This window comes from Ruditapes philippinarum, unplaced genomic scaffold, assembly GCF_026571515.1.
Source record: "Ruditapes philippinarum isolate M1 unplaced genomic scaffold, ASM2657151v2 ctg3280_1_1_1_1, whole genome shotgun sequence".
Classification (NCBI taxonomy): domain Eukaryota; kingdom Metazoa; phylum Mollusca; class Bivalvia; order Venerida; family Veneridae; genus Ruditapes; species Ruditapes philippinarum.
In genome coordinates this window covers 243,225-259,482 of record NW_026856131.1, presented here as the reverse complement: position 1 = coordinate 259,482, position 16,258 = coordinate 243,225, and the positions used below count along the sequence as shown (strand labels likewise).

Here is a 16,258-nt window from a genome sequence, read left to right as displayed (position 1 = left end):
ATATGAAGAAAAAGAATTTATGACTCTAAAACAATTCTTTTTTCTTCATTTAATTGATTTTTGTCAATATTTATGTTGTTTGGACGATGTTTTAGGGTTGTAGTAGGGAAACAGGTGTATAGTGTAAGTCATGGCCACACGCCAAACACCTGTACTGCTACTCTACTGTATATTACACTTACCAATATCATATAATTATTCTTTAGTGGTTTCTCTAAACATTATCAACATAATTATAATAGTATTAACAGATCTTTCATTATAGATCAATGTAAATTCAGTATAAGGACTAACTGTCACTGTCAGTTTCATAAAGCATGTTAAAAATAATACATCTGTATGTATCTAATCCAACCCTTATTGGAATTATAAATAAGTCATTTACGAATCATATAAAAACAAACAAAACAACAATTGAAAACATGTTTGCCAAAGCCAACATGATTATTATTCTACATTACAATAGTAATTTAAGGTTCCACATTGGCACAAACATCTTGTACATGTATGTTGACTGAAAGATAAGAGAAAGAAAACAAAACATATGATATTTTCATCATAAACATGCTAATATTCAAACACCAAGGCAACGTTCCTGGTACAATAGTGTCAAAAGATAATGAAGTGTTCTTTTAATTAATTGAAACAAAAGTAGGCATCTCAACTAATTCAGCCATATATGCAATCAAAAAATATTTCAAAAGCTCATTTAGTATATCACATCATATTAAAGCAGCATGCCTCCAGATTCCAGCTAATTTTCATGAAAACTTTGAAAAGTCTAATATTATGAGCAAAAATAATAATTTACACACTGCAAACAACAACTTACAAGCTATGTTAATTACCAAAAACAAATGCAAAATGGTAAAAAATACTGCAAGGAACTTCTTAAAGCATCACATTGTAATTTATATAGTCTTATACATATAAAACTTTCAAATTTTATTTGAATTTTCTGTGTCCCCTCACCTGCTAGGAGCTTTTGTCATCAGACTCACTACCTAGAATGGAAAAAAATAATTACTGTTTTATAAACAACTAATACCTATGTTACTACACTGTATATACAACAACAAAAGGGCGTCCATGGCGAGTGGTTAAGGTCATTGACTTCAAACCACTTGCCCCTCACCGCTGTGGGTTCAAATCCAGACAGGGACTTTGGATTCTTTCTAGTGAGGAAGCTATCCAGCTAAGCATCAGGAACGTCCGGTGGTTCTACTCAGATGCAAGTTTGTGCCTGCAAATAATGCACGGAAGGGCACCTGAGGTCTTCCTCCACCAGTAAAGCTGGAACGTCGCGATATGAGCTATACTGTGTCGATGTGACGTGAAACCCAAACAAACAAAACAACAACAAAATTTAGGGTATTTTAAGGCCATTATGGCAAGATCTAGGTCATTATGCCATTTTGGCCGCATTGCTACTCGGCTTTTTTCTCTCCATAATTTGAGAGAGCAGGGAGCCTGTGGCCGCCGCCTCAGTCCTTGTTGGACATGTTTAGCCCATTTTTGCATATGTTCAGCAAGGACCAAGAAATAAATTCTAAATAAATCTCTTGTCAAGCTGTTTGTTCTACTACTTAAATAACAAATAATGTAATTATCTATTTAGCTAGTTGGAATGATGCTTTTTAAAATGTTAAAGCCTTATGACCAATGACTTTGAACTAGAATTCTGACATAGCCATATTTTCTCTTACATGATTGTCGTAAGAAGTAATTCAAAGTGGAATGATTTTTTATATATTATATTTTTTGTTTGGTTTTACATCGCACCAACAGAGAAGAGGTCAAAGAGTGACTTGCCAGCTTTTTATACTGGTGGAGGAAGACCTAAGGTGGCCCTCTTGTGTATTAATTCAGGCGCACAAACAGGCACCAGAGTATTTTTTCCACTGATGTTTCGTAAGCAAAGCTGGAATAATAGTATCTGTCAGATGTTGCAGTTCTGATTGGAAAATCTGTCCCTCAAAACCCGCCCATATTGGAATATCTGCCCCGAGGGATTGGCGGGTTCCCTAGGGACGGATATATTTCAATCCGAAACAAAACATTTGTCAGATATTTTTTTTGCATATTCTACCATAATCCATTATATTTTAAAACTCTTTTCCATATTATACCCATAACTTTTTTTCTTACAAACAGCATATGAAAATAACAAATTCATCCAAAACAGTAAAATTACGTAATCCTTAGCGTGCCATTGTACAGCACGCGCGACTCGTCTGGCATACATGCCAAATGAAATTTCTGGCATGGGTAAAACTTACAGAAACGCAAGTCTGATAATTTAAGAAATGATTACAAAACTGTGAAACTTACAAGGTAAATAAGTAAGCTTTACACTGAGATCACTGTCAGGATTGTTGCTTTGGCATTCAGTGGTTATTTTTATTTGCAAAGTTCCTTTAACAATATTATGAATCTGAAGAATTTTACTACGCTGTAGAATTTCTAAAAAGAGCTAGAGGAATATTTTATTTTTCAACACTGCATCTTTAACAATAACTAAACTGCTCAGCAAGTATATCCGGAAGAAATATTTCGTATAAACTTTGAAATACAATCTTTTCTTTTTTAAAATATTAAAGTAATATGGCCATCAATCGTCTTTTATATCCAATGCAGTGTTAATGCTCATCTGTTAAAATAAACATTAACTCCAAAAATATTGCTTTCAGGAGTTATGGCCTTTGGTCCTAACAAATGCACTATGTCAAGAATAAGCAAGTATTCATGTTGATAGATTTTTAAAATGTTTTGAATACGGGGCTACATGGAGTTTTTTGCACGTAGACAATGACAAAGGCGGTGACGACTGTCGAAGCAGTGAACTGAATTATAGCGCGACATTATCTTTCAAACAGGCAAGCTAAAAATGAATATAATTATATAGAAAAACATACTGTTTTTAAATTCAAGAATTTTAACTTCTTCAGCTTTTTCATACTGGGGGCTCTGGTTGTGGAGGGAAGAACAGCTCCATTTGGGTAGCAAAGGTGACGTAGCTGCCAATAAGCCAAATGTTGTGGAAGGCTGTGTTTTTGCTTAAAATTCCTCCTGAAAAACAAAAAGGAAAATTCATATTGATAGAAGTATCTTACTATTTCTTCTGAATAGAGACAGTCATAAATGAAAGCATTGTGAAAGATATGCGATACAGGGCTTTCATTAAGTTCCAAAATTTGGAAGTCAGAGACTGCAAAATGTCTAACACTGAAAGTCACATTATATAGATAAACAAGAGGGCCATGATGGCCCTGAGGTCGCTCACCTGTATATAGGCCCCCCCCCCCACAACGTTGCAGGGCCAATTTTAACCCAAGGGCTTTTATTTGCACAAACTTGGTAGACACCCATAAGAAGATGTTTCATGCTAAACATCTAAGCTCTAGCTCATTGGGCTTTTTAAAAGAAGATTTTTTTAAAGTTTTTACTATACACATATAGTTAAAAACAATGACACCCCTGGGGCGGAGCCAATTTTGACCCCAGGGCTTTTATTTGAACAAACTTGGTAGACACCTATTAGAACATGTTTCATGCTCAATATCTTAGCCATAGCTCTTTGAGTTCTTTAAAAGAAGATTTTTTAAGTTTTTACTATATGCATATAGGGAAAATCAATGACGCCCCTGGGGCGGGGCCAATTTTGACCCCAGGGCTTTTAATTGAACAAACTTGGTAGAGCACCCATTAGAAAACATGTTTCATGCTAAATATCTTAGCTCTAGCTCTTTTGGTTCTTTAAAAAGAAGATTTTTAAGTTTTTTTTACTATATGCATATAGGGAAAATCAATGAACCCCCTGGGGCGGGGCCAATTTTTGACCCCAGGGCTTTTATTTGAACACATCTTGGTAGACATCGTATTAGAACATGTTTGATGCTCAATATCTTAGCCATAGCTCTTTGAGTTCTTTAAAAGAAGATTTTTTTTAAGTTTTTACTATATGCATATAGGGAAAATCAATGACTCCCTGGGGGCGGGCCAAAATTTTGACCCCAGGGCTTTTATTTGAAACAAACTTGGTAGACACGCATTAGAACATGTTTCATGCTAAAGTATCTTAGCTCTAGCTCTTTGGGTTCTTTAAAAGAAGATTTTTTAAGATTTTACTATATGCATATAGGGAAAATCAATGACCCCCTGGGGGGGGGGGGGGCAATTTTGACCCCAGGGCTTTTATTTGAACAAACTTGGTAGACACTCACTAGAAGATGTTTCATGCCAAATATTTAAGCTCTAGCTCTTATGGTTTTTTAAAAGAAGATATTTAAAGTTTTTTCTTTCGGTTGCCATGGCAACCAGAGTTCTGCATGGAATTAAATTCTTTGAACAATTTTTAAAGATGACCACCAAAGGAACATTCCTGTGAAGTTTGGATGAAATTGGCTTAGTGGTTTATGAGGAGATGTCATTGTCTTAATAAACCACATAACCTGAGGTAATTTCTATAAAAAGCTTATGGACTTTATCATTAATGCGCAATTGATAAAACGATTGGGCAGTCTTATAGTTTAGTGTAGTTTTATTAATTTTACATGTGTATTTTTTACCTAACTGTTGTCATTATCAATTATAAGTTAATGAAAATTTTGATCACCATTACAGTGAGTAGTCAATCATCTAAGGACGTTTTCGGGAGTTTTCATATAGACATATAGGCAAAATTAAAACTGTTCTATAGAATTTCTTTAAACTTGGCATGTTGTTAGAATATGATACCATATTGATGATTCACAAAGTTTCGTTGAATTCCAGCAAGTAGTTGCAAAGAACTAAAGCGGAAACTAAATTCGGACGGACGGAAGGACAACCCCAAAACAATATCCCCCTCCCGATTCCATCGGCGGGGGATAATTTATACCTAGTATCTTCATAAGAAAAGTTAAATAAGGAATGGCGATTTCACTACAATTTCGTAAGTGCAATACCTCCTTGTTATATAAAATATTATATTTCAAACCATACCTCTCATTGCAAGAATATTTCCTGCTAATCCAGACAACCCAATCACTGTCAATTTTGTTAACAGCCCTTCATCACTCCTGATCTGGTTTAAGGAAGCTAAAAAAGCAAAAACATCTTAAAATATTTTATAACTCTAAATTGTAAGGTGTTTTAACACATACCCGTGCCAATTTTGTGACTCCGTAAAATTGGTATTGCACCACTGTGCATATATTTTGATGTGAAGTCATTTGCCTGATACAAACATAGTGTAAAGACGCGCTAAATGTTAGCGTTATACTACAGGCGTGTCAATGAAAAACTTTTCTTTTGAACTTTAAACAGTCTTTATTTTGGGTATGTGATAAATAGAATATTATATTTGTACAGTTTCAATACTGAATTTATTGAACTTGCTGGGTAAAATAGTATTTTGCTCATCAGAGGCTCGCATAATATAATTCAACTTGTTCAATAAATTCAGTATTGAACCTACACTCATTCAATATCCTCTATGTATATAAAAATCTTTATCTAAAAAACAAATACATCTAAAAATACTTTATAACTCTGAATTATAAGGTATTGTATACTAAAATTATCTAGGTTATAAGATTGTCATATAAGAAAATAATTTCTCAGTATGGTCATATTAGATCATAGAGCTGTCAGTGATAGAGATGATATTGATGCATTGTTGATATTTTTCTGTTAATCAATTATCGATACACATTTGAAAAAGTCAATAATTTTGATTAATTATTTTAATGTCTTTGAATTATGAAAATTCACCCAAAACATATACAAAAGCAGGTGGCCATATCTAATACTAAGCTGTTGTTACATAATGGACACATTAGATAACAGTGATGACAAAAAATGGTTAGGAAAAAATCCTGCAAAGGACATTTATAAACAGGACACAACATATTTGTATGAACAGAACATGTATTTTACTAAAATCATTTAAACAGGTATGAAAGTGAATTATATACAAGAAATTAGAAGTATACATCAATATATCAGTGTATCGCCGATATTTGTCATCCAATAACAATGTATCGTCAATATGCTTTGCTATGAATCAATGACAGCTCTATGAGAGCACACTATAATGTTTATTCAAATAAATGTACACATACATTTGTAACTACATAGTTAATTATATTAATACAAATATATCTGAAAAATTTCTACCTAATGTTGATTTAATTAAGAAAAGATTTATCAGAGTAGGACAGAATACTACATGTAGTTATTAAATGACCACAGTATGCTAGTAATTAAATCCCATTATCTTGTATCATGTAATTGTACTACAGTCAAAACAAGTTGTAGTAAATTTATCGGTAGAATATATGAGCCGCGTCATGACAAAACCAACGTAATGCGTTTGCGACCAGCATGGATCCAGACCAGCCTGGATGCGCAGTCTGATCAGGATCCATGCTGTTCGCTTGCAAACCCTATAACAAGTAGAGAAACAGATAGCGAACAGCATGAATTCTGATCAGACTGCGCAGATGTGCAGGCTGGTCTGGATCTATGCTGCTCGCAAACACATTATGTTGGTTTTGTCGTGACACGGCTCATATTATATAATTTATATGTCAAAGGAATCTTACATTTCGTATGAGCCTCTCCTGTTTCAATTATGTGTTTGGTTTTATCTACTGTCCCCTATAATAAAAACAATAAAGATTTTATGAATGAATGTTAAAATGAATTCATGACCTTAAAATCACCAAACAAGAGGGCTATGATGGGCCTAAATTGCTCATCTGATATACATTGTTGGAAAAAGTAATAATTTTTTTCAATGCAGGAATAGGTCACATTTACATAGAACAATGTTTTTTACAAGATTGGACCTTTCAGTTAAATTAAAAATATATCCTGATGAATGTCTTGAAAGACCGAAACCGGTAGATCCTAGAATAAACCAGTTACAAACCATCCTGATGTTTGATGTGTATTCTCTCCTTCTCTTGATTTACTTGTTAAATTAAGAATATATCCAGTTAATAATAAATGAAAATCTTAATTATTGTTAATGATCAATGTTGATAATTGGTCAATTATGAAATCTGTGGCTGTACAGTTAAGGTTGTTGACTTCAAACCACTTCCCTTTCACTGCTGCAGGTTCAAGCAGTGCAAGCATTGTAGGAATCTACATATGAGAAAGCTTTCCAGCTAGCTTAAGGAACGTCGGTGGTTCTACTCAGGTGCCTGTTTGTTTCTGAAATAATGTACAGAAAGGCACCTGAAGTCTTCCTCCACCAGTAAAAGCTGGATAGTCGCCATATGACCTATACTGTTTTGGTGTGATGTAAAATCCAATAAAAAAAACCACAACAACAAAAAACTTCTTATAAGGCCATCCTTAAAAAAATGTTTGTTTGCAGGAACCGACCCAGAATTTTTAAGGTGGGGTAGGTAGGTCGATTTTTTTTTTTTTTTTTTTTTTTTGAACTGTACTCCCAAATAAAAATGGAATTTCAAAATGCTGGACGATATATGCTTGATAAACTGGTAAAAATTGATAACTGAATTCTAATTTAATAAGAACTACATTTTATTTCTTCTATTAACCTTTAAAAGAACGAAAACAAAGCACAAGGCATAATTTTCTGATTCAAAAAAAAATTTTTTTTTATCCAGACCATGAAAAAAAAAATTTGAGTAGGGGCAAATTTTGTGAGTCGGTCGCGTTACTGCAAACAAACATTTTTTTAAGGATGGCCTAATATAATAACTCTTAACTGAGATAACTCTTTTTAAGCCCTAATATGAAATTAGGCAAGGCCTATGAAAGCGGAAGTCGGTAAAAAAGTCCTTTAATTTTTCCGTTTTAAAGGTGTCATTCGGTATTATATGTACCCGCTTTAATTTTCACTTGGAACACTCGAGGATTATTATTAATCCGAAAAGTTGAGATATGTTCCGTTATCCGAATACCCCGCCTATTATCACTGAGTTACACTGAAAATGGCGGCGCCCCTCTAGTAGTGACACTGAAAATTCATTGATAGGTATTGAATTCTATATATTTTTAATTGTTTTTCATTTGACTTTCTTTTAAATATACATGTGCAGTCTATAGCCGAGCAAGCCAAAGCCCGGGTCCATGAAGCGGACACGGCCTTTGACTTCCCCATATGATGAGACAGGGAGAAATTTTGATATGAGAATTTTTGAACTGGCATACATGTACACAAATCTCACAGTGATATAATAAGCACAGTCTTTTTTTAAAAATCTTTTTTTCATACTTTACCTGAAATGGACTCAGTACATCTGCTACGGTCTTTCTAACCTCCGATATGCATTCACGAAACTTTCCTATTTCCTCGGGTAAAAGTTTTATCTTCACCTCTGGATTTCCATACACAGGCAACTTAAAATGTTTAATAACAAATTTATAGGCAAATCAACAAATAAAACTGTTTCATCCTGTTCATTATGATTTTTATTAACCTTTGGTAGCCTGGCTGCAGCAGATTCTACCCACACAACCAGTGCTGTCTGATCATGGACTGCACTGTACACTATTCAGCTTATAATTCAAAACTTTCTTTAAAATCCAGGCAACCAGAATCAATTGGGGGAAAAAAACGTTGTTTTTAATGGTTTTTTTTTAAATAAAAGTAACAGTGAAAAAACATCATATTTTGTCTGGTAATATTAAGGATCCCAGAAGTGTATACTTATATTAATATAAAACAATGGAATAAGTTTTCATTTATTCTTTCAAAATAATGTTGAACTAAATTTTTGAACAACATCTTTAAAACCAAACAAAGTCAACCTTACCTCTGAAATTTTAACAAGTCGTTTTTGCTCACCATCTTCATCCTGAAAGAAACAAGATCAGTTGTTTGAAATTAAAATAGAAATAATAGAATACAATTTTTACAGTACTGTTTTCAGTCTTTGATTGTGTCCAAGTAACACAGGGATTTTTTTGGCTGATTTTATCGGTTTTATAGCTGATATTCTGTCATATTCCCAACTGAAAATAGTATATTATTTTCCCAATCCACAGGAAAAAATTCCCAATAGAAAAGTTACAAAATAAAAATATTGAATAACAAATTCAAAAATCTTTGAAAATAAGGGCTTTTTCACTGTTATGGTGTTTAAATGTTTGCAGATGCCATCCTAGACAGTTATTCTTAATCTTTGTATTCATATAAACTCTAACTGTATTATCGGCGCAACTCTAATACGGGCATACTCTCAGTATTTTGTCATGTGCGGTCATGCATAGGTTGAAGTTTAAAAAACTTTTGGCCCAACCCTTTTGTATATTGTGTAATTTTGTTGATGTAAATGAATTGATTTATATCTATTAATGCAATAAAACATTATTAAACTAAAAAATTTAATGATTAATTGAATTTGTACTGCTTTACACAAAATATTGATTATTAAATTCATCAATGAAATTCAATGCAGACATATAGGAAAAGTTAAGTACGCCAATTATACGGAGTCCCATGCTTATGGCTGCAAAATTTAAGTCAAGCAATTTTTCTCAATTTTTTAAAAATCGCTGCAATTCCAAAATCATGGGTATGGCCTATGGTAGTTCTGGCTTCCATAACGTTATAATTTTTGAGTCGGATTATTGTTGACGTTGTGCGACAGTAAAGTTATGGGTCAACCCTATTTGCAAAGGCAGAGTACCAGAATTTTGGCAGTTCATGTGCCATACATAAAACCTATTAAAATCACCCTCATTAATCAAATTTGGGTCAAATAAAAATATAAAAATACCATTTGATAAACAAATCAATTTTGAATCAATTCATGTTTTGTTTTTAAATGAAACTTCAATGACATTGTGTACCCAGCTATTGGTTAGGGAAATATGTAGAGAATCAATGTTTACCAATATGGAGTCTGCTTTCAAATGAAATCTCGCGGGACTTCAAGTTTTGGGAATTCTAGCATCTATTGTTAATAACGGACCATACACTACTTTTAGTAAGTGTACGATTTTAAATAAAAACAAACAAATTATTCATGAATCATCACTCAAAACAATATAAATCCAACATGTTTTTGGTACAATGTCTGTTATTGAATAAATACACCATTATTTATAATTGCAAAACTTTCCATACGGGATTGGCTTCAGCGAACAGGTCTAGCAGTACTATAAAACCTGTTCGCTGAAGTCTCTTTAGCTAGGCCTATCATTGGGTCATGTTCCCAGAATCCTACTACTAGGATTCCTGGAACAGAAATTAGATCTACTGTAATTAATTCACATTTGTAGTTTCAAAATTTAACTCCAAATATGTCTCATTTGCTTCATAATATTTGACACAAAAAAATTAACAGTATTGCAAGGTCTGTATAGAAACTTTTAAACCTGTAAAGGTCTCTGTCCGAACCGAGGTACTATCCGGCTGCATTCAACTTTGTGATAATCGGATACTAACGAATAAAAAAATTAACTGTACAAGCTATCAATTTAAAATTAGCAATGATTAAAATTTAAAAGCTTTTAATTAATGTGTTAGAGAGAACACTTGTTTCAAAGTCGTTCTTTTTAATAAGTTTACATATTTTTCTGACCTTGCCTGCCATTTTGCCGAGTTAATTTCTGTACTGTTCCGTTAGTTTACCGGATACATGTGTATAAAATCCAGTGCCTCTCCCCCTTTTCTGGAAAACAATGTCTCCTTCATTATATCTTAACCAATTTCAATAATTTTGGTATAAAATGAGAGATATCTTCTACGGGTTTTAAGGGATTCTTTAAAAAGATGAATATAGTAGAAGTATCAAAATATTTGCTTCATTATTTCCTTTCAAAAACCACACTGAAATTCGGTAAGAAAATCACTAACCCCCTATACTAACTTAAAAAAAAGTTACTTCATTTATAAGCCTTTAGAGATGTTTTAAAACAACAGCTGTCCGAGGAGAAGCACACTCCACTTTTCCGAAAAAGCAAAGTGTAAAAGGGGCATTTTGTAATTTTGTAAAAATGCTCATCAGATTATGTAATGTAAATCCGTGGCTGAATGTTACATTTTGTTTCTTACCAAAAATTAATGGGAAAACATATTCCATTAGGATGATAGTGTAGATTATTCAAAGGATCATTATTTTTGAAAAAATTAGGGCTCTTCTAACATCCAAGATTAAATTTAGTGATGTGGCCATAACTCGATTTCCGTACGATAAAGTTTGTTTAAATGTTGCATACAAGTGTCCTTTAAGATATGGGTAAAGTGATCGTAAGTCGGACACGATCCAAAGTCGGACATTTTTAGCTGTTCATTAAATGTTGTTAAAACGTTTCTAACATGCCAATAAGTGCAGTCAAACCAACCTTAACATTTAAACCGTGCATAGTTGTCTTTCTTGTCAGCGTGGCTTACTTCCTGTCTTTCTGAATATTGTTACTATAAATAGCTCTATCGGCGCGAAATTTGAAAATCTGGATTCCAGAAAAGTAAGACTGGTCTTCCTATTTCAGTGGTTTAAAGTATTAAAAATTAAAGAATGCATATGTAAATATATATCAACTATACAAGTATACATGTTTACTTTGTGTTCTAAACTTGTTTAATTATTTTGCCTCGTATTTCTTTTACCTTTCCCCACCCGGCGTAGGAACCAAATTAGATGTTAAGTCGGACAATCAAAATTGAAAATTCGATGTTAAGTCGGACACTGTTCAAAGTAGGTTCTATTGACATAATTACCCATTGTTCTATACATGGCTGTATCTACAAGGTCTAGTTTTATTCTTTATAACAACAAAGAGCGTATAGGCCTATCTAGTAAAAGAAAGATATTTTTAAGCTTCCTATATTTTTTGCGATACAATAAATTCATCATTGTATTTATTGAAGCTTAATATCAAATGACATTACATCTAGATCTATAGTTAGATAATTGATTGAAAAAAAAATGTGTTTTCAAATAATGTTAGATATCTTTATGCCAAACATATGTTCACCTCATTACTTAGCTGCTTTTTTCTTTGTTTTACAATTTAAATGGTTTCTTAGTTTCAAAGTGTTACCAACTTTAACTTTGTTATTGCTTGGTTGTAACTGGTATACGTATGTATACGTAAGCAGATACGTTTTTAGCATGCACCCTGGAGCCAAACTTGTATTAGATTAGTCTCAATATTTCGACGGCAAGACAGACCGATTTTATAATCTGATATTTCATAGATGTCTGTCGCGAAGGGCGACTATCGTATATATAAAAAAAAGCCCTAAAGCGCACAATTTGTTGGGCTAGTATTAGATCTACCTGAAACATAAAGGTCCTAGTCGCCATGTCGGCTTGTGTTACCTGCGTCGTGTAGACGCACAGAAACTTAAAATGATACACTTATGTTCAAAGCTTCGCTCTTATAAAAAGTCCAATCTACGTTATATAACAGCAATTAATAATAAAAAAAAACATAATTACAGAATCTCAGAATCAGGGTTAACATGTGTAAGGCAGACACACTTCATTAACCTGGGAACATATATAAATGAGCCGTGTCACGACAAAACCAACATAGTGCGTTTGCGACCAGCATGAATCCAGACCAGACTACGCATTCGCCGCGCAGTCTGATCAGGATCCACGCTGTTCTCTACTTGTAATAGGGTTGGTAAGCCAACAGCATGGATCACATTCACATTTTGCCGTAACATATATATTATCATGATTGAACACCTTTCTCTGTTTAAATGACATGTTGCTTTTTTGCTATTTTTGTTGTTGTTTTATTTTTTGTTTGATTTTGCTCTGAAAGCAGTGACAACAGCCTAATTTGATTTCAATTTAGCATATAAATGTGTTACTGTTGCGTAACAATATTCATGCTGTCACAGGTATCTTTCAGAAAATATATTCTATTAGACAAACGAAAATGTTCTAGCTGAACCATCCATACACATAAAATAAAACAGCAAATTTCGACCCTCTCCTCCGATTCCGAATGTGATATTTTCTCCAACCAAAAAGCATATTGTTGTTTAGATGTTGTGAGAAAAACAGGAAATTGTGTACGTTTCTAGCCTTTGGGTGGGAGAGTGGGGTTTACGTACGTCTTACCAACGAAGAATTACTAAAGTCATATTGCGTTGTCCAGCTTTACCAGCTTTACTGATAGAGGAAGACGTCAGGTGCCCCTCTGTACGTTATTTCAGGCACAAAAGAGCAACTAAGTAGAACAAGCGACATTCCGTAAGCTAGCTTGATAGCTTTCTCACATGTAGAAACCTACGGTGCCTGCGTGACTGGAACCAACAAAAATAAATACATAATTGAAATCATTTAAAATGCTTACTGTACAAAAACATTGAATGAGTTCATGTATGTAGCGGCGTATACGCCTATTTTTACGTTTATGCGTCGGCTGCATGTTTTGTCAGATTTGCATGTTGTGTCTATTACCCTGAAGACACTTTTTTCAAAATAAAATATCACGGTAACGTCAATATTTAAGTGTTTCATTTAATTTGCAAACTAAATGTTTTATTTACACTGTACTTACGTACTTTAATCAAACTAAAATACAAATTAGTCTGTAAGCATTAAATACGCCCCGTTTCTGATATAGTCAGTCTGATCATTGGGAGCGATGAGAAATGAACTTACTCAGAATCATCAGTCACACACATTATGCTATAAACTTTGGTTAAAAATATAATAATTATATTATTTATAATGTTTATAATATTTCTGGAACATCCATATATTTCATTCGATTATTTTGATGAATACCGATTAGAACGGGACCGTAATTTTTACCGCCCAAGTCAAAAAAATCTGTGTCCGACTCAACATCAAATCCGTCCGAGTCAACATCAAATGCTGGTACCTGGCTTTACACCCGATTTTTGTTCTTTTCTTACACTGGTTCCGAGTAATTATGATTGTTTTTCGCATTTTAAAGTATTCCCCCGTGTGTAAGTGCTTTGGAAATTCCGACATGTTTCTAAAAATAGATTCTACAAACGGAAGAAGCAATGATGTGTCCGACTTACGATCACTTTACCTATCTGACGTATAGATGTTGTTAATTTTATTTTTCAGTTTCTTATAGTGCACGTTCGGAATTAGGTATAATATCTTAGGATCTGAATTCAATGTTAGTTTGATCTAATTTCCCGAACAAGCAACATCTTGCATCTGATTGGAAAATAAAGATGAAAATCCTGGATATATTTTGCACAGAGAACCTGAAAAGAAAAAGAGAAATAATAATGTCAAACATAACAAGTGTTCATACTTAATTGTACTGTTTCTGTACTTAAAGTTTCTTCTATTTGGCCTTTTCAACTTGGGTGGTTCCAGTATTCCTACTTGGATACTGTATAATCACCCTTAGGATATGTTGCCTGCTTTTTAAATTTGTCTTTTGACGTCATATCTGTGATATGCAGGCTTCATAACCTCAGATCCCCTTTCAAAATTCCATTTTATTTAGTTCCGCCCATTGTTTTCTCGTTTAGGACACAAGCATTCTTTTACTTGGGAACCATACGCCGCTTTTCATGGAATGGCACTAGTGTGTCACATTGAAGGTTCCATTATAACCGCCGTATAAACACATCTGCGGATGCTTCTAAATTCATAATTTCTCCATTTTCGCTTTAAATGTTGAATTCTGCTTAAGCCGGTGCTAGGGGGAGTGGACGGTAACTTGCACTTTCCATTACCGTCCATGAACAGGCTCAATCAAACCGACCTGCAACATTTTCAATTTTGTCGTGTTGGGCTTTCTTTAGGGATTCTGTATTTTTCTGTTTCAGTTTTGATTATCGATAACACAGCAGAAGCGGATATATTTTTTTGATGTAAACAGTACATTGTTTTGTCATACAAAACAGTACAGTTTTTTGGGTCATACATTTTACATAAATATATACATATATATTTGTCAAATGATTAAATAAAGTTCAAGCAAGAAATACATTTTTCCAAACCAATAAATAAATAAATAAATAAACAAATAAATAAATAAATAAATAAATAAATAAATAAATAAATTAATTAATTAATTAATTGATAAAAAAAATATCATGAAATAAATAAATAAATATCATGGAGGATGAATCAACAACATGCATTTTTTCCTTTTGCATGCTTATAAAACAAATTTGATTTTTCACATTTGCAATATACAGTAAAGATTTTCTTAACATAAATGCGTTGTATAACGTTATAACACTGGTGTCTAAACACCAACAGCTTGACAGCAAAAAAGTTTGTGTTGATTGTATGGTTAGTGATAGACTAGTAAATTTATTGGTAGAGTGCAACAAATGGCACGACTATGGATGCTTGCCATCTAATGTAGTTTATGTTTCCAGTTAACCCTTTGAATGTGAAAAAAAATCACACACGCATACATAAAAATACAAAACTCTTGCACAGAATATATAGCACAGAAACATGTTAACATGTTTGGATAATTCTACCCACATCAGTTAAAATTTGTAAATAAGTTTAATTCTGTAAATAGATAAATCTATGGAAAACATCAATGTCTGCTTTATATTAACATATATTACAATGTATTAGTCTATTGTAATACAATGAATAATTGCAGGCCATATCCGTTTTGTATTCGTTACATACAGGTAGGCAAGCTTTAGTCTCCTTCTTTCAAGACTTCAAAATTCAATTAATTTGGTTGTGCTTGACTTGACATATGAGACCCAGATGTAAGTTAAATAACTTAAAATTCCAAATATGATAAGCTATAAAAATAACGAGTTTTTAAATAATAATAAAATTATAATTGCCTGAAATGGGTTAGGCCTACCATAAATCCGGTGAATCAACTGCTCTTTTATTAATGGTTATTTCTTTTACAAAAATGCATGCGTAACTTCCTGTAACATAATTGACTTTTTACAATGCTTTTATAATACCACATTTTTCCGTAGCATGTATATTTCACTACGCAAAAGAAGTAAAAATGATAACGGAAATGCGCAAATGCCTAACTTTATAGTCGAAACAAGCATTGCAGCAAGTAAACAGACATTCATTTGCTTTGTAAATCTAATTTAAAAAATGAACTAACACATATGGTTACATGCAAATAATTCAAGAAAAGTGTTCATTCGTGAAAAGAACGAGCCGGCGACAAAATTGTATGCGATTTTTGTGTTTCGGTGTTACTAATCGGTGTTTGATATACCTGATATATAACTTGTTAAATGAGCTTATTTAAGAGAGGCCTAAGCTGCACGAAACCAAAGTGTCGATCAAAGCAAAGTCTGAAGTAATACATCTTTGTGAAATATCAG

At 33.1% G+C, this 16,258-nt stretch overlaps 1 protein-coding gene across 1 annotated transcript; it reads right to left on the bottom strand.

The window, feature by feature from the left end:
• Positions 1-900: 900 nt before the first annotated feature.
• On the bottom strand, positions 901-10,646 carry LOC132745493 (uncharacterized). The gene is made up of 6 exons (XM_060734442.1): positions 10,551-10,646; positions 8,778-8,819; positions 8,242-8,361; positions 6,588-6,642; positions 4,984-5,079; positions 901-1,004 (listed from the first exon to the last, which is right to left on the bottom strand). The coding sequence occupies exons 1-6, from the start codon at positions 10,560-10,562 to the stop codon at positions 976-978; spliced, it is 354 nt and encodes a 117-aa protein (XP_060590425.1). The 5' UTR covers positions 10,563-10,646; the 3' UTR covers positions 901-975.
• Positions 10,647-16,258: the final 5,612 nt, after the last annotated feature.

Excerpts from the sequence above, each read along its gene's own strand:
- LOC132745493 (XM_060734442.1), bottom strand. Across the intron at positions 6,643-8,241 it reads ATGTACTGAGTCCATTTCAG|GGGACAGTAGATAAAACCAA; the intron begins GTAAAGTATGAA and ends TTTTTATTATAG. Across the intron at positions 5,080-6,587 it reads AGGAGAGGCTCATACGAAAT|CTTCCTTAAACCAGATCAGG; the intron begins GTAAGATTCCTT and ends TTGCTTTTTTAG.